The sequence below is a fragment of the Cottoperca gobio genome, chromosome 12, assembly GCF_900634415.1.
Source record: "Cottoperca gobio chromosome 12, fCotGob3.1, whole genome shotgun sequence".
Lineage (NCBI taxonomy): Eukaryota > Metazoa > Chordata > Actinopteri > Perciformes > Bovichtidae > Cottoperca > Cottoperca gobio.
In genome coordinates this window covers 21981176-21999537 of record NC_041366.1, presented here as the reverse complement: position 1 = coordinate 21999537, position 18362 = coordinate 21981176, and the positions used below count along the sequence as shown (strand labels likewise).

General features: G+C 44.5%; 1 protein-coding gene across 1 annotated transcript in view; it reads right to left on the bottom strand.

Annotated features, from left to right (window-relative positions):
* itga1 (integrin, alpha 1) overlaps positions 1-6062 on the bottom strand; it is a 58110-nt gene extending 52048 nt beyond the window's left edge. Inside the window, exon 1 of the mRNA XM_029444934.1 lies at positions 5824-6062. Coding sequence (XP_029300794.1) covers positions 5824-5869 — 46 coding nt within the window. The 5' untranslated portion in view covers positions 5870-6062. The remainder of the gene's footprint in view (positions 1-5823) is intronic.
* Positions 6063-18362: the final 12300 nt, after the last annotated feature.

Genomic DNA, 18362 nt, shown 5'->3' with positions numbered 1-18362 from the left:
TGTGGTGGACTGGGGCAGCAGTCATGTGGGTGGCCTTTGTGGTTTCACAGGCTTGAGGATAAACCTTTGACATATATCATATTTGCTCTTCTGTTTCCTGTTTGTACACAGAAAGTAACTTCCTGTCACACTCTGCACCCAAGATGCACGAGTCTCCGTCTGAATGAGCTTCATGTGACGCTAAATGAATTTAAGCACTTTAAATGAAATGTTGACCTTCCCTCAGACATAATACACACGTTTCATGTCAGCCATCACTAATGGACTCTAGTGGAAGCTGCGACATGTGGACGACAGACCACAGAGTGCTTCATAGTTTTCTGATGCTTCAAACAGGGCTGTTCTCCACGAGAGAAATTCTTCGTGCATTTAATCCTAATTTCTCTCCAGAGACTCGTGCAGAAGCTCCACGTTAGATCTTGCGTTTCTTGGAAATATGTCGTTCAGCTTGAAAAAGAACGAAAGAACGACTACGAGGGCAGCGTGACGTCCTTCTTGCATCGTGGCGATGTGTGTTTTACCCGTTGATGTGAACACAGTGAAGCGTTCTGCACTGACCACACACACACATCGGGATCCACGGAGCACTGACGCAGTAATTCTACGTGTGGCCTTTAAATCTGCTTTATTTGTGTTCAGTGCAGTTGTGGATTATTTGATGTGAACTTACTGAAGTGTGGAAAGCTGCAGCGTTGGGTCTAGAAGCAGATCCCAATCACGGGGCGGATGCACACACTATGTTTCTCTGTCGTGATGGGGCATCTGTGCTGCATTCATGTGCACGCTCCCTCACGTCAGAACGACTCTCTGCACAATAAACACATCCTCATTGTAGCGTCCATGTCGTTTCCACAGAACGACCTGAAGCTCGTGAACACAGCGAAGTCGTCAGGATGTGAATACGTCCGCCGCTCTTAAAGACGTCATATTCATGTCAATATTTCCTAACACTGTTTCTGATTTCTGAGAGATGAAGCTGCTCGGAGAACAAGATGAGCTTCAGACGCAGATTGTCACACATTTAGACTGGACATGGGAAGTGTTAGTGTGCAGCACATCCTTATGTGTAGCGAGTGACCCGCAGCTCCACCACATCAGAGACGCAGCGTGAAGAGCCGGAACGTTTACGAGGAAACATCGTGACGAGTCCTGATCTTCTCAGCAGAGATGCAGCTTTGGGACTTTTTATTTCTCGGTTTTTAAGCTCCAATAGTTTTTTCTTTAACTGGGCAGGAAGCTGCTGATGTGATCACATGATCCTCCTCTGATAGAATACATGAAGACATAAGGAGCGTTTTGGTAAGAGGTTCTGCTAAAGATCAACTCTGCTTCAAACTCCGGGTCAGAACTCTGACTCACTTCTGCTGCGACGGGACGTCGTCCTGCAGGACGCTGCGTTTGCTAATCACGTGCATGATAACAACAACCCGAACATGCTTACTTCACCCCAAACCACGACCTTTTCCTGACCCTGAGCAAGTAGCTCTGCTTCAATTCACAACGTTAACGAGTGTCAGACACTGAAACCCGAACCCAACATCATTAAAGATGCAGTGTCGCTGTCTTTAAACACAATGATGTGCGACTGTGACTCTGGCACACGTGTTTCTGAACGTGTTAGGATGCAGACAACAGACAGAGATGTTCTTTAACATCCTCTAAGTGTTCAGAGGCCACAGCGTCACGTCAGACCATCGTTACACTTCTTGATTAAATACGGACGCTGGTCGTGAACACATCAAAGATGCAGAATCACAATCAGAGAATCACATTCCAGTGAATCTGCCGCTGCCAGAAGACACATTCTGTGAAATCAGTGCTGGAGGAGCGAGAGCGGAGGAGGACGTGCTGCTAATGACGGAGACGTCCGGGTTCACTACTCAGGCGCATAAATTCAATTTACAGCTTTAATGTCTGAAGACGTACGTCCCTCGACCTCATAGCTTTAATGAATTAACCGTCTCCTCTGCTGCATCACATGCTCATGAGAGAAGAGCAATTCACAAATCTGAGATGTGACAAAGTGCAGGAGCGGAGGAATGGAGCTCTGCGTGTTCACAGGGACACGCGGTACAGACGTTCCCACAGGAAGATGTCTTCACATGTCTGGCTGTCACCAGATGTGCAGTTAAAGAAACATTACACTGACCGATATGATCGACTGATTAAGTAAATGTGAGAATCTTTTACTTGTATTTGTTTCGTCAGTAAACTGAATGTCTTCACTTAAGAACACCTGAGGCTTTATAGGAAACAGTTTTTACTATATGTTGACATCTTTATAAACCATATTTCTAAAGGGTGACTCAAGGAAGTCATTGGTAACGGATCAATAATGAATATTCATACGTGCAGCATTAGTTTATGTTAATAATCAAGTAATTCCAGCTTCTCAAATGTGAAGATTTGCTGCATTTTTACTCTTTTAAATCCCTTTTAATGAATGAATTTGGGGTTTTGGACCATTAGTTAGACAACACAAGCAATTTAAAGACATTCTTGTATTTAGTTGTGTTCTATATTCTGATATGTTATTTTTCTACCTTTTTCCTGTTTTATTATCACCATAAGTTAAATATTTTTGGAGTTTCTGATACGATACTTATATTTATTTTGAATATGCATTAATCTGAAAAGTGTCTCCAGGCCTACGATGGTCAAAGTGGCTTCTTAAAATGTCTTGTTCTGTTCAACCAAAAGCAGAATGATATTTATTAATCTGAGATGCTGGAACCAGAGAACGTTTGGCATTGATTTAACAATGTTTTCTTGCAAAATGTAAAGATATGAATCGATGAATAAAATAAAAGCAGATTCTTCGCTAATCTCTGAATCTAATAATCATTTCAGCTTCATTTTGGACGATTAATGAGATAAAATGAGCAGTTTGGAGACGTCATGTTGGGCTCTGGTGGAGGACATTGTTCCACGCTCTTTCCTAACATCTTCTAAGATAAAAGATAAACTAATAAAGAAAGGATACGGATTAGCTGATTATGAATTCGACTCGCAGCCTCGGGTGTTGCTGTTCCTGCTGCTCAGGTCCTTAGTAAGCTCGGTCACTGCGCTCTGACACGTGCTGATGGAAGCCAGATGCCTCCTCTCCTCCTCCGCAGGACCAAACTCAAACCACCTGTAGCCTCATCTCCGTTAGGAATTTATAGAGATTAAATGCTGCCACTACAATAACCACATGTGGGCCTCTGAGGCAGGCGGAGGCGGCTCCGATAGCACAACACGGCATCTCCCAGTATGGACTCAACGCAGAGCGTCTGCCCCCGCTGTAACCCAGCACAGGTCATACTGCGGGAGCGCAGACTACATTAAACCAGTATGAGTGTGAAGGATGGAGACAATAAGTAAAGCTGATCTCTCCACACACACACACACACACACAACACACACACACACACACACACACACACACACTAACTCGATTCTCTAATGAGCATCACAAGTCAGTGTCACATGTAAGCGCAGGAATCTGAGAGTTAAAGCGAGACTGGTGCTTTGCTCTCCTCTTCTTTACTTCTGTCTTCTACGGGAGGCGAAACTTCGAGTTCGTCGTATTTCGGCGAGTCGGCTCTGATGAGACGCCGGCGGAGGCGGGAGGCGGCTGCGGCCTTGCTCGGCGTATGGGCGGCGGAGGGTAGGATGCAGTCGGGGAGGTGTGAGTTCTGGGGCTGAGGAGGCTTCTTCTTCTCTTCGTTACTCGCTCGTCTTCTTCTCCTCTTTCTCCTCCTCTTCTTTCATTCTTCTTCTTTTCTTCTTCTCCTTCTTTTCTTCTTCTTCCTTCTTCTTCTTCTTCATCTCAGTTTTTCTCTCCTCCACACTCACAACTTTGCCGGGACTTTCCATCACGTTTGAACTACTTGGTACTTGACCCAGAAGTGAATTCCCCACTGCTGCTCTGGAGCTGAAGCTGAGAGCGCAGCATCCCCGGTGGGACGGGGGGGCACCAACAGAGGTCCATTAGAGCCTCGTTGCCTTTCAGAGCTGCTGCTCAGACAGATTCATTTCACTTTTCACCTCCGATGAATTCAAATCTAATCATCAGTGAGGATTTCATCGACCTCGAGCGTGTTCATCCAAAGATGCATTCAAGAGCAGTGGTGGAAGAGGAACTATACAAACACATGCACGGAACATTTTACTGCGTTATAAAAGCATCAACATGGACCAAAACTAAAAGTACTCACTCTGCACATTTCAGAAGAATACATGTGATATTATTGGATTATAATTAATGAGTTCATCACTTGAATGTTGCAGCTGGTAAAGGAGGAGTTGATGTTTTTATAGCCTATCGTCGGGCAGCTTGTGAATTACACCAAGAGATCAATAAAGTTTTATTGTATGTAACTAACGCGGGCAGATAAACATAGTGAAGTAAGAAGTACAGATTTGAGATGTGGTGGAGTAGAAGGAAGCAGAAAAGGGAAATACTCAAGTACAAGTTGTAATTAACACAATTGTTCTTAAGTACAGTACTTGTGTTATGAATAATTAAAACTTTATTGCTCCACGGGGGATTTGCACAAAGAGAAATCCCCCCTCAAAAGAAGCTGTGGGCTAAATGATGTTATACTTGTAATACTGCACACTGGGGGTTAATATACTCTGAACTAAAGTCTTATAAAACTACAGCAGCAGAGTTCTGTCCACATTAAAGCTTCTACGTTTCCTTTAAAAGCAAAGAGCTTGTAAATGTACGAGTTACTGTCAGCGCTGCACAAAGGCTTGTTGTGTGTGATCTCACACACACACACACACACACACACACACACACACACACACACACACACACACACACATTCACATGACTCAATGAAAATCTGACTAAAATACATGACTCTGCAGAAACACTGACTTTCCCAGGAAGTCTTGACACTGATGTGTGTGTGTGTATGTGTGTGTGTGTGTGTGTGTGTGTGTGTGTGTGTGTGTGTGTGTGTGTGTGTGTGTGTGTGTGTGTGTGTGTGTGTAAACACTGGCATGTGCAACATTCAATTAGAGTAGCATACAGTAACCTAACAGTCTGTAAAGTCTGGATTATATGAGGCGATGCTCTGCTGCTCTGCTGCTCTGCCTCTGCTGCTGCTCTGCTCTGACTCTGCTGCTGCTCTGACTCTGCTGCTGCTCTGCTTCTGCTCTGACTCTGCTGCTGTGCTGCTCTGCCTCTGCTCTGCTGCTGCTCTGCCTCTGCTTCTGCTCTGCTGCTGCTCTGCTGCTGCGCTGCCTCTGCTGCTGCTCTGCTTCTGCTCTGCTGCTGCTCTGCCTCTGCTGCTGCCTCTGCTGCTGCTCTGCTTCTGCTCTGCCTCTGCCTCTGCTGCTGCTCTGCTTCTGCTCTGCTGCTGCCTCTGCTGCTGCTCTGCTGCTGCTCTGCTTCTGCTCTGCCTCTGCTCTGCTGCTGCTCTGCTGCTGCGCTGCCTCTGCTGCTGCTCTGCTGCTGCTGCTCTGCTGCTGCTCTGCTGCTGCGCTGCCTCTGCTGCTGCTCTGCTGCTGCTGCTCTGCTGCTGCTCTGCCTCTGCTCTGCTGCTGCTCTGCGTCTCTCTCTGTCAGAATAAATAACATCTGGGCAGCAAACCGGACGGAAAGTATTGAGGGGCAGTAAACGAGGACACGGTGGTGCCACCACCTTCTGATGTGCGCGCAGGCTGTGAGTGACACACCTAATGGATGCTTTTAGTCGCTTTTAGTCGCCAATTATGCAGACTGCACGAGCTGCAGGCAGCGCGCGCAGAGGAGAAGCGGCGGCTGTCACTCATTGTCTCATCTGATAATCAGCACAGATGCTCGATTCATTTCTAAATTCTTACTCACCAACAACTGCTGCTGCTGTCACAGAGAAGTGACTTGTCCCGAGCATCCCGGCGGCGCACGAGAGATGTGTTCTGATATTCCACGGACTTCTCTTCCTCTCACGCGCGGTGTTCAGATCAACAAGAGATCCCCGAGAGAAGTCAGATTACTAACAAGAGTCCACAAAGCATTTCCTGAGCAGCAGCATCCACGTTCAACTGTCTCAAGTCCCGTTTCAAAGTGAGTCCTCCACCCGGGATGAGCTCTGTTCCTCTGCGTGTCCAGTGCGGAGCAGAGCGGGACACACAGGAGGAGGAGGGGGAGGGGGAGGAGGAGGAGGGGGAGGAGGAAGAGGAGGGTGGGGGCACGGGACCTTATAAACTACGTTTGCGGGGGCTTGGTCTGCCAGTTCATGGGAAAATCTTACCAGTCAAGTAATAACGTCTGCAGACGGATCACAGGCTGAGTGTCAGACATGAAACAATTACAGCAGAACACAAATATAACTTCTTCTGTGACAGCTGGTGCTGCACTTATCTGCAATAAACTTTAATATAACAGCATTTGTGGTTCTAACTCTGGTCATTTCTTTACGACTCTCTATGATTTTTATTTTGTTGATATTGTGGATTGTCAAGAATGTGATGTTTTAATGTCTCCTGTGCAGGAAGAAGAGTTGTTACTGTGGTGATGGAGATCCTAAATAAAGTATAAAGTATGTTATTGTGGATCCTTTCTGAGGGATTCAATGTGCAAGAACAGTTTGTTTTCCTCTTACCATAAACACATGTTTGTAATTATAACAAGTTAAATTGAATAACAGTAAAACATAAAGAATAAAAACGTTTAAAAGAAGCTGGGAATGTCAGAACAAACTGTCGGAAACATTTTAGGCAAACATCAACTTTGTTGGTTTTGCTCTCCGATAACGTTAATAAAAGTGCTCGTATGTCCCTTTAGCCCCCCCCAGGGGTCCACTCTCCTGCCGGCTGTGGGTTTGTGTTGAAAGTCGAGGCCACTTTTACTGCATTAAAAATAAGTTTGATTACCATCTGTGTGTGTGTTAAATAACCTAAATCAACTTGTTTCCCATTGACATGCGCTGCACGGTGTGCTCAGTACACACACAGCATGTCCTGCATGAGGGGAGCGTAAATATTGTTCATTTATTTTACAATGAGTGATTGATTTTATGGATTATCAGACAAGGAAAGAAAGATATCCAAATGATAACATGTTAAAGTGAACGCTCTAAAGCAGGGGTGTCAAACTCATTTTAGTTCAGGGGCCACCTGCAGCACAATGTGGAGCAGTGACATCACAGCATAATAACATAAATAACGACAACTCCACGTTTTCCCTTCGTTTTAGTGCAAACTTAATCTTTTTACAAAACATTATGAACAACCTGACATTTCTTAAGAAAAAAAGGTGCAATTTCAACAATATTATTAGTTTATTATTTACACATGTATATATATATATATATTATATATATATATATATATATATATATATATATATATATATATATATATATATATATTATATATTTATATTATATATATATCTATTATATATATAGATATATATTATATATCTATATATATATATATTATATATATATATATTTATACTATCTATAAATATACTATAATTATATATATTTATATATCTCTCTATATATATATAATATATCTATACTCATCTATATTTATATCTATCTCTCTCTATATCTCTCTATATATATCATATATATCTCTATCTCTATCTAATATATATATATATCTAAATATATTTTCCCTCTGTACGATCAATAATGCCAAAAGGTGCCGTTTTGCATAATTTGACCATTTTGTGACCTTACAACGTTTGTTTCTAATCTGCGTTGCTTCATTATAATTAATTTCCGGATGGATCATACGTCTGTGTTTACACTTCTCTTCTCACGTGACCTCCTTCCCAGCCGCTCACGCTCCGTGTAGACTCTGATGCTGTAGAGTTTAAACTTTCTTTGTTTTGAATGCACCAGAAAGTCCATTTCAAATAAATGAAATGAGCGGAGCTTGTGGCTGTAACTGTTTTACCAGCTTCCAGTCATGCTGTCTTGTAATTTGATGATGTTTGATGTAATATTAGTAGATCAGATCTGTGACGTTGACCTTTGACCCCTAGAATCTAATCAGCTCGTCCTTGAGCTCAAGTTGAGGGTTCTGTAAACGATCATTTTCCTGAACACATGGTGTGATATTTAGACATTTGTCATAACACTGTTCCAAAGAAATCCTCTAGTCTGACTTCTGTAAGCACCGCTCATATTTAAAGACTTCCACGACACATGGCACCGACAAAAGACACGTCCGGCGTCATTATTCACGCAATGCACTTTACATGATCGCACACTGACCCTGATATTACAGTTATGCTGAGTATGCAGCTTAGAGTTGTTGCACGAGTTTGGTGTTATGAGAATCATCGTGAAATACTTTACATGTAAAAACCACATCGTGAAGCCCTGACATCCACCACTATTTACCTCCTAGATGTCTGCTGCACCTCTGACAAACCAAAATCTAACCTGAGAATGTCTACAGCAGCAGCAGACAGCAGCAGCAGCAGCAGCAGCAGACAGCAGCAGCAGCAGACAGCAGCAGCAGCAGCAGCAGACAGCAGCAGACAGCAGCAGCAGCAGACAGCAGCAGCAGCAGAGTAGCAGCAGCAGACAGCAGCATCAGCAGCAGCAGCAGACAGCAGCATCAGCAGCAGTAGCAGCAGCAGCAGCAGAGCAGCAGCAGACAGCAGACAGCAGCAGCAGACAGCAGACAGCAGCAGCAGCAGACAGCAGCAGCAGACAGCAGACAGCAGCAGCAGCAGCAGACAGCAGACAGCAGCAGACAGCAGCAGCAGACAGCAGCAGCAGACAGCAGCAGACAGCAGACAGCAGCAGCAGCAGCAGCAGCAGACAGCAGACAGCAGCAGCAGACAGCAGACAGCAGCAGCAGCAGCAGACAGCAGACAGCAGCAGCAGCAGCAGCAGCAGCAGCAGCAGACAGCAGACAGCAGACAGCAGCAGCAGACATCAGCAGACAGCAGCAGCAGCAGCAGCAGACAGCAGACAGCAGCAGCAGCAGAGTAGCAGCAGCAGCAGCAGCTACCATCGCAACCGTTTATCAGCCAATGGAGGAAGAAACGTCCATCCAGAACGATCTTATTTTGTATCATGTTCCTTTTGTCTTTGGGATGTTTTACATTACAGCTGTTGTCACCTGCAATGATTACTTCTCTGTTTTTTAAACATGCACACATGTTTGCTTTTCATTTAAAGGTCACCTGTTGTCTTCGTTTTAAGATATCGTTTCTGATCAGAAACAGAACAGCAGGACAGGATCATTTCTCTGAGCCTTCAAATGTACTCGTTTTGTTCGTGAAGGAACGACATCGCTTCACTTTGCAAGGTTGGATCAACCTCATCACACCACAGACTGTAATTATTAATACTATCTAAAACGCTGTCGTAAAGCACAGTATGCAGATTTAACCACTACGACTACTACAGAGATTTCCTTCAGCACATTCACTCCTGCTGTCTCGTAGGATTACTTCCTGCTTTTCATTTCCCTTCTCTGGATTGACTTCTCAGCTTCGGACAGGGACGTTATGTTTTCGCTTCGGTTTGTTTGTCTGTTCATTAGCAGGATTACGGAAAAACTGCTTCCCCGATGTTCATGAAACTTGTCAGAAGGTGTAACATGAGCCGAGGAAGAACATTTAAACTCACAGGGGCAGATACACGCATTACATTTCACTTATAGAAACAGCCTTGACTGCCCTTTACCTTGCCATGTTCTTGCGAATTGGTTACATGCAACACACACACACACACACACACACACACACACACACACACACACACACACACACACACACACACACACACACACACTTCAATCCTTCTCCTTCTGTGTGCAAATATTATGAATGTCATAAACACAAAGAACTACAAACATGAAGATCATGTCATCAGCTAGGATGCAGAATGAGTTATTAATGATACATACAGTATATCCTGTTGTAGCCTATTACATAACTATGCACACTTTAAAGTTGCACAGAGACACACACGTGTATGAGACAGGAACTCCCTGTGTATGAGACAGTTTACAGGAGTCCTTCCTGTCTTCAGCCCTGCAGATATCTGACTGAGACGCAGGGAGACTGATTAGTTTCCATGTATTTCCTACATACCCTTCCCCACCCATGTCCCCCCCTCCTCATCCTCTCACACACCTCGGCCCACTCGCATGCTTTGTTTCTCCTCGTAACAATGTATAGAGTGTAAACGGCACTCCATGTTTTCATTCTTGACCTCTACACAGTTTCCTCCTCTTCCTCCGTCCCCTGCCTTTCCCCCCTGACATACTATATTACTCTATTAGCCATGGAAGTCTATTCTAATGTGTTTCCCCTTCTCTCTACTCCTTTAACTGTCCGTATACATGCAGCAGGAAGAGAGCATTAGGAGCGTACAAGCCTCTCAGGGTCCTTAATGAATCAAATGCATCTTCATTCAATTTCACAAATACGTTCTTTTAACAGATTCATATTCTCCGCTCGTTGCTTTTCTGAGCTGCTTTTTGTGGCTTTAAGGTAATGCAGACAAACTGTGTATCCCAGGCCCAGTAAATCCCTTTAAGTGGAGGAAATTAGCTTGGTCCGTGCAGTCTGACAGACCATAGTTATTTGCAGACAGAGTCAATCATTAGGTCATACTAAAGCTGAGTGGTAGACCCCCCCCCCTCTCTCTCCAGTGAAAGCTATTCACAGTGAGCATCTAAGGAATCTGTAATGTACACAAGAGGATGATGACAGACGACAGCTCCCAGTAAACATATACTATGTTTGGTATTCTCTGTTATTGCAGGGAATTCTCTTTCGATACCTGGAAACTATATTTAACTGATATCTGTTGGCACAACCCTTAAAGGGGCACTCCACTAACTTTACTTCAGGGGACTCGCAAGAGACTAAAGATCAAAGCTGCACTCATCAATATTATTATAGTAATAAATGAAACAGAACAGAACCATCTGAGAAGCCGTCGATGGAAACTGATGGAAAGGGCACTTTGGACGAACCATCTGTCAATCAAACTCTTGCCGAAGCCAGTCGGGAGAAAAGCCTTCGGTGCTGTTCTTTGCTCTTCTTTCTTATATAACAGATGCTACTGCTCCACGCGAACCTCAACCCCGCTGGACGTAACGGCCAGTCGCTCCTCACGGGACGCTCATCGGTCTGAATCACGGTGGTACGGAAACAAACGCATTATTTAAAGCCCGACACTATTGTTTTTCACATGATCTTGTGATATCGCGAAAATCCAGCCGCCGTGCAAGTTAAGTTCCCCCGCAGCTCGACGGAGTATTTTAGCCTCTTTCAGCTCATTGTTTTGGTTTTACTTCCTAATTCATTGTACATGAAGTCGATGAGAGTGTTTGAACTTAGTATTCGGCCGTTTGGTGAACATAGTGAAGCATTTAGCAGCTAAAGAGCCAAATATTTCCCTCAGGAGTTGGTGGAGACCAAAACAAAGCTAAAAGAGAGAGAATGTTGGATTCAAAACAAATGTTTATGATGCTTTGTGTCTGCTGGATGAGTAAAGGCTGTTAGTTGTTTGCTAACAAACCATAAAACACAGCTTTTCTGTTATGAGTTTGTACTTTCCAAGCCCAAGCGGAGATAACCCGGATTAGAACCTCAAGCTTTCTTCTCTCAGACTTGACAAAGCTCCTTCAGAGCCGCAGAACACAAGTAGACTGACTTTTGTGAGGAAAAGCATTGGCGTGCCCCTTTAAAGAGCCTTCTTACACCTTCAAGAGACAAAGTACTGAACGACACGTACTGAACACAGGGAATAGGACTCAAATGCCACGACACAGAGACAGAACTGGGTGCGGGGAAAACAGGTCGTACACGGGAAGGCAGTGAGCGAGGCAAACAAAACAGGCAAGGACTAGGCGAAGGCAGAGTCGGGACATGGAAGCAGGATCAGGGAAACCAGGAGGACAGGAAACAGAAACAGGATCATGGGACATGGGACACTACAACACAGAGGTACGAAGACGAACTGGCAACGAGGGGAACAAAACACACAGACGATATACACCAGGAAGTGGGCGGGGTCACCAGACACAGGTGGAGACACTAACGAGCAGATTGGGAACACCTGGGGGCTGGAAGTAGACACATCTGAAACGAGAGAGAGCAGGTAAGTAACTAAATAAAACAGGAAGTACAAAGAACAATGAAGATTTAACGGACAGCAGAAACTCTTACAGTAATGTTGTAATCTTTGAGTAATTAACCTTTTATTGATTTTATTTTATTGTTAATGTTGTTGACGTTGAAAACTGTAACTAAATATGTTCGTCTGACCTTTGTGATTCATATCAGGACTCCAGCGGCCGCACACAACGAGCACAGTATTGATATTTCAGCTAAATTAGATTGATCGATATAATCTGACGAACAAAACAGCATGACTTTGACTAAATCAATTAAAACCAACAAGGACATTTGACAATAGACTAATAAAAAAACAGCTGACAAAATTCAAAGCAGAATTCTCTTTTCTGTTGAGCGTCCACAGCTGTACTCATGTAAGGACGAAGAGCGGCTCGCTGCTATATAAGGACATGTTGGCTCAACACTGTTGTACAACTTAGTCAGACTTCTGTTTTTGAATCTCCAGCTAACAGTTAAGGCTACGAATGTGTAAGATAAGACTGCTTTGTTATGGTTGTGCTGCACGACTGTGGAAGCAAAACCACTGGAGATGAACTTCAGGAGCAGAAGGACTGTCAGCTCCGAGTGAGAGAAAGCAGATCCATCCTCGCTGATTCCTCTTTGATGAGAACAGCATTTGACTATGTTGTGAACACTGAGCAGAACAAAGCAGAGCGAATGCTCCTCGAGTTGAAACCCTAACTCTTTGTTCTTCACTGGGTTCAAGACCCTTTCTTTTATGTGTTCTTTTACACTAACGCAGCAACTACAACAAACGTTTGAGCAGCCGTCAACAAACAGGAAATGCCAATAAAAAGCAGATGAAACAAATGTGGATGTGTGATTTATTTCCCGGGTATTAAACGTCCATTAGGACTCGTGGCACATGATGCATTCATACATACATCAAATGCATTCAGATCATTTTCTGTGTCACTGGTGAAGAAAAGATCAACAAGCAAGTGAAATCCCGTTCTTCTGAAGACTCTTCATGGGAGCACACGAGGAGAAATTAGTTCACTATCTTCAAAGTCGGCCTCCGATCCCCCCCCCCCCCCCGGACAGGCGAAAACAACAATCTGACACATGTGGACAGCAATTAGAGGTCTCTTCAGTCTCCTGCTTCCCCTCCCCTCGCTATGTTGCTGACAGGACCTGGAGCTTCACTGAGGACCTTCGCAGGGTCTCGACCCCGTGACTCTGTCAACACCAGTGTCGGTTACAGCCTGCCCACAGACACACTGGGCACCTCTGCCCTCCAGGACACCAGTGGTGAACCCTTCTTCTTCTTATCACATCTGCCAGTCGGTAGTTCAGCTGGAACTCAGACATAACCACGGCATACGTTTTGGGCCTGAGCCCCCAAAACACTCAAAGCTCTAATTTAAGCCTTATAATATACTTTAAATTACATTTATTGTTTTACATGCATCCCTGCCTTGAAGAATACATTTATAATTGGCATGTGATAAATGATTATTTAGCCTCAAAGCCTGCGTCACAGCGCGAGCACGACTGCACTCGTGTCTCTTCCTGTGTCCTCTGATAACACTGAGAGTAAGACAAGTTAGAAGTCACTATGTTTCTGGTGTTTGCTGTGTGTGAGTGCGACCGGCGAACAATGACGGGAATGTGACTTCTGTCAAAGTTGCTCCCCGGACCCTCGTGCCAGTACACAGGAAGTGGAATTAAACGGCACTGCGGTCCCTCCCTGCAGGAAGCTTCACACCAAATCTCCAAAAGTTTCCGAGACCTCTCCTGTGAGACTGTGAGAATCTGCAAATGATGAATGATCTGCTGTAATGACTTTTCTCTTCTGTCCCGGCGGACACACACACACGCACGCACGCACACACACACACACACACACACACACACACACACACACACACACACACACACACACACACACACACACACACACACACACACACACACACACACACACACACACACACACACAGTTGTTTCCAGCATGTGGCATCACATTCTTGGCGTTTCACGCAGCCACTGTGATTGGTGGAGATCACATTCTGCTGGGATTGCAGTAATTACTTGGCGTGACATCTGACATGACGACATATAGACGGGAGTGGGGGGGGGGGTCATGCACAGTTGATTCCTAAAGTTATGTTCACAATTCAGCACAAGGAGGAGTTTTGCATCGTCCAGTGTTTTGAATTTGGAATTAACTGACCTTGATTAAGTCGATGAGCGTAGAGAGTAAGGAAGGAGCTGCAGGTCTTCATCAGAGCTTTTAAAAAGGAAAAGATAAGCTGCGACGAAGACGTACAGGAGTCGAAACGTTGACGTTCGTAATGATTTATAGCTCTTTAATATCTCTTCCTTGTTGCTGTGCCTGGTGTGGTGTTTCAGTGTAATATCGGCCATTTTACTTTTTGTTTATGAACACTCGTGTCAGAACTGTGCGCAAGTTCCTTTTGACAGATCTGCTCGTTCTCGCTCCGTCAGCTCTCCTGTGGCGAGTATGAATTCTGGGGGCGAGAAGGGCACCAGTGCTGCAGGTCAGGCCCTCAGGGGGGGGGGGGGACGAGGCTCCTCAGGTGTATGTTGCTGCTCTGTGGGGATATCATGCATGTGTGTGGCTGACCCCTCTGACCAGATGATGATTAAGATCAGAAGGTCTCCACGCCTCCTCATCATGTTCACTTCCACTTTTTCAACCACAAATCCCGTTTCTCTGGGGGGTGAACATCGCTCGGCCTCTGACCGCAACTAGTGAGCAGCACAAGAAGTCATCTGCTCAGGGTTAACAGCTTTACTGCTGAACCAGAGGATTTATAACTTGTACTCTTTTACATCATTAAAAGTCGCAATACAACTGTGTAAAAGTTCTTACAGAGAAGTATCATCATCAGAAAACTGAACTTAAAGTAGCAAAAGGAAAAGAATATATATATATATAAATATATATTTATTTATTCATATATATATATATATATATATATATATATATATATATATATATATAAATACACACACAATCATTAAAGGTTTTTAATAATATCTATAATTTAAATCATCAAAAGTCATCAACTAGAAAGAGATGTAGTAAAATAACTTAACATTTAAATACTAAGTAAAAGTACCTCAAATCCCTCTAATCTCCTCTTCTGTCAACGCCGTGTCTTCATCACACCAACAATAGAAGCTTCTACTTAATGTTCACGTTAATGGAGCGGTGTGTGTGTGTGTGAGAGTGTGTGTGTGTGTGTGTGTGTGTGTGTGTGTGTGTGTGTGAGAGTGTGTGTGTGTGTGTGTGTGTGTGTGTGTGTGTGTGTGTGTGTGTGTGTGTGTGTGTGTGTGTGTGTGTGTGTGTGTGTGTGTGTGTGTGTGTGTGTGGTTTCTTACAGCTGGGTTTCAGATCCTCTGGAGGGGTCCCATTGTTAAAGGCTTCCTGCAGAAGTCTAGCAGGGACAACAGAGGAAAGGGAGGATCACAGACATCTGGAGGCGAAACAGAAAAAGGGACATTTCTTGGGTTGCAAAAGTGAAATGAGTTTGTACAATATAAAAACATAAACGGGGTTATACACCTATTTTAGGAGGATGTACGTTTTGAAAGATTAATAACTTATCCTTCCCCTTTCAAATGAAATGAATACTGGATCAAATGCGTCCCTGTGCGTGTCCTGGAGGGAAACCAGCTGTGGCACAACATTAACATATCTTCTCCTTTAAAGTGAAACTTTGCATCAAACAGCAGTCACAGAGAAACATCTCGTCTCTCAGCTGTTGAAGGCTCCACGATGTTCACCAGGTGTCTGCTGCAGGTGTCTACTGCAGGTACATCACATCACAGTTCATTTAGTTGTCGCTTTTGTCCAAAGCGACAAAAAGTGCAAACAATCCTGGAGATACAACTCCAAACAGCAAGAACCTTGTAAGAACAATATCTTCAAACACAATCGTATAAGTGAACTCTGTCTTCAGACAGTTTGAAGTGCAACATACAGAAACAATAGAATATAAATTCAGCTATTAGCTATAAACAAGCCAAACCAACACAAGTGCAACATACAAAGAACAGTTGTTTAGTTTCTTCATGGGTCGAGGTGCAGTCCAAACAGGTGAGTGTTCAGTCTGCAGGTGTGAAGACTGTCTGCTGTCCGGACATCAATGGGGAGGTCGTTCCACCATGTTGGAGCCGGATAGCAAACAGGAGGGTTTGTTTGAGGGTCTCTGGATCCCACTCGCAGTGAGAGAGCGGCGAGTCGATTGGTCGACGCAGAGCGAAGTGAACGCGCTGAGGTGTCTGGTTCGACCACGGCCTGGATGGAGGAAGTGATCCATTCACAGCACAGTGGACCAGCACCAGAGTCTGGAAGCAGATTCGGGCCGCCACTGGTAGCCTGTGAAGCGTACGGCGAGGTTGTAGAGGCCAAACGTGACGCAATGAGAGCGTTGAGCTGAAACTCGAGCTGCAGCTAATTAACCTGCGATTTGAATCCAGCTTTAACTTTAGATTTATCTTTAATTGTTGCAATAAAACAAACACTGGCAGTGAACTCGGAGAGCGCAGACCTTTGCTAACGCCGTTTCCAGAAGTGAGAAATGATGAGTGTATCTGCCCGCTGATTCGGACCGGCTCCAAAGTGTAAAGGCTTCTTCCTCGGCCCTCGTGCTTCAACCTCCCACCGAGTTTCAAGTAAATCAGACATCTAGTGATTTTCGTAATCCGGCTGACGGACAGAAAACCAAAGTGAAAACTTACGTGTCCTTTTAACACGTTTAGATTCATGGTGTGTCCTGTACCTGAGGCCTCCTGGTATTCCAGCCTCTGCTGGAAGAGTAAAGGGACTCGAGTCGAGTGCATTAGAAGATGTATGGCCTCATTGTTGTTTATTATTCATGTCACTGTGAACGGGGCGAAGGCAAAGCACTTCCTGTAATTGTGGCGAGCTGGAGCAGATGTGGAAACAGACATGCTGATGCTTTTCTCTCTTTCACCTCATTATTCTTTCTTGTTTAGTGTTCGTACTTTATTACTCACTGTTACCTTGTGTAGCCCAGCTGGTGAGCTGGCCGGTGAGCTGGCCGGTGAGCTCGTCCTTGGACGCGCTGCCATCGTCGTCTCTCTATGAATTGCACCCAGCTTCTGTTCAAAACACAAAACAGAGAACTGTGCAGATGTGATTATTCTGCACTTATTTTCCGACAGTTTTTCCGATCTTGTTTCTTATTATTGTAACAAGCTGCGAGGAAACCGATAGCATCTCGATGCATACAATGCCAAAATTGCGATTCTGCTTTCTCTCAGCCTTCGAGTATTCACCGGGGCTTTTAAATATCACAAGCTGTTACAGTTAATTCTGTTTTCTCAGCTTTTATTCTCCGACGAGATGCGGCGTAGCGTGGACTCACTCGCTGCAGTGTGATGTAAGTGAATCCCTACAGCTCTCTCTGCGGGGGTGTTGTCTTAAAAGAGTGTGTGAGTGTGTTCTTGTGCATTTATATAGGCGGGGCACCAGGGGTCAACCCTTTGCCCACTCCAGAGACAGGAAATGGCTCCAGTATGGGCTGAGTGTGGCCTCCTTCCTCCTCTGGGGAGCGATTCAGGCCTCTCGTCAGGACCAGAGCTGCACGATCAGTGAGAGAAATGTACAAAGTGAAAAATACAGATGTTTAGTTGGGACCGTTTGAAACCATATCTCTGTGGAAGGCTTCACAGGGACCCCAAGGGTTATTAATAGTGTCAGAGGGGGAGCGGACGAGGAGCTCGTACGTCAAGAGGAGTTTGTGTCCAGACTGATATTTAAAAATAAAAATCAAATAGATTTGTAACTTCTGCTTCTACTAAAAGTGCTTTTATTTGTTCTATTATTATGTATCTGGCTCGCTTTGTTTTGCATGAAACTTGGTGGAAGGATGAAGCACGAGATATGGACATTTGTTCTGTCGGCAGCAGCAGATCAAACGGAGACAAACAACATATTAACAATTACAGGACATACAGAAGTACCAGAACGAAAGAAGAGGAGAAGGAGGAGAAGGAGGGAGGAGGAGAAGGAAAAGACAATGCAGAACAAGAAGAAAGAGGAGAAGGGAGAAGAAGGAGGAGGAGGAGAAGGAGGAGATGGAGGAGAAGGGGAGATGAAGGAGGAGAATTAGAATAAGGAGAAGGAGAGGAGAGAAGGAGGAGAAGGATGATGATGATAATTGCAAAGAACAAGAAGAACAAGACTAAGATTAGAGAGAACGCAGGAGGTAGGAGAAGTAGGATATGGATGAGACTGCTTCTCTTCCTCTTCTCCTTCT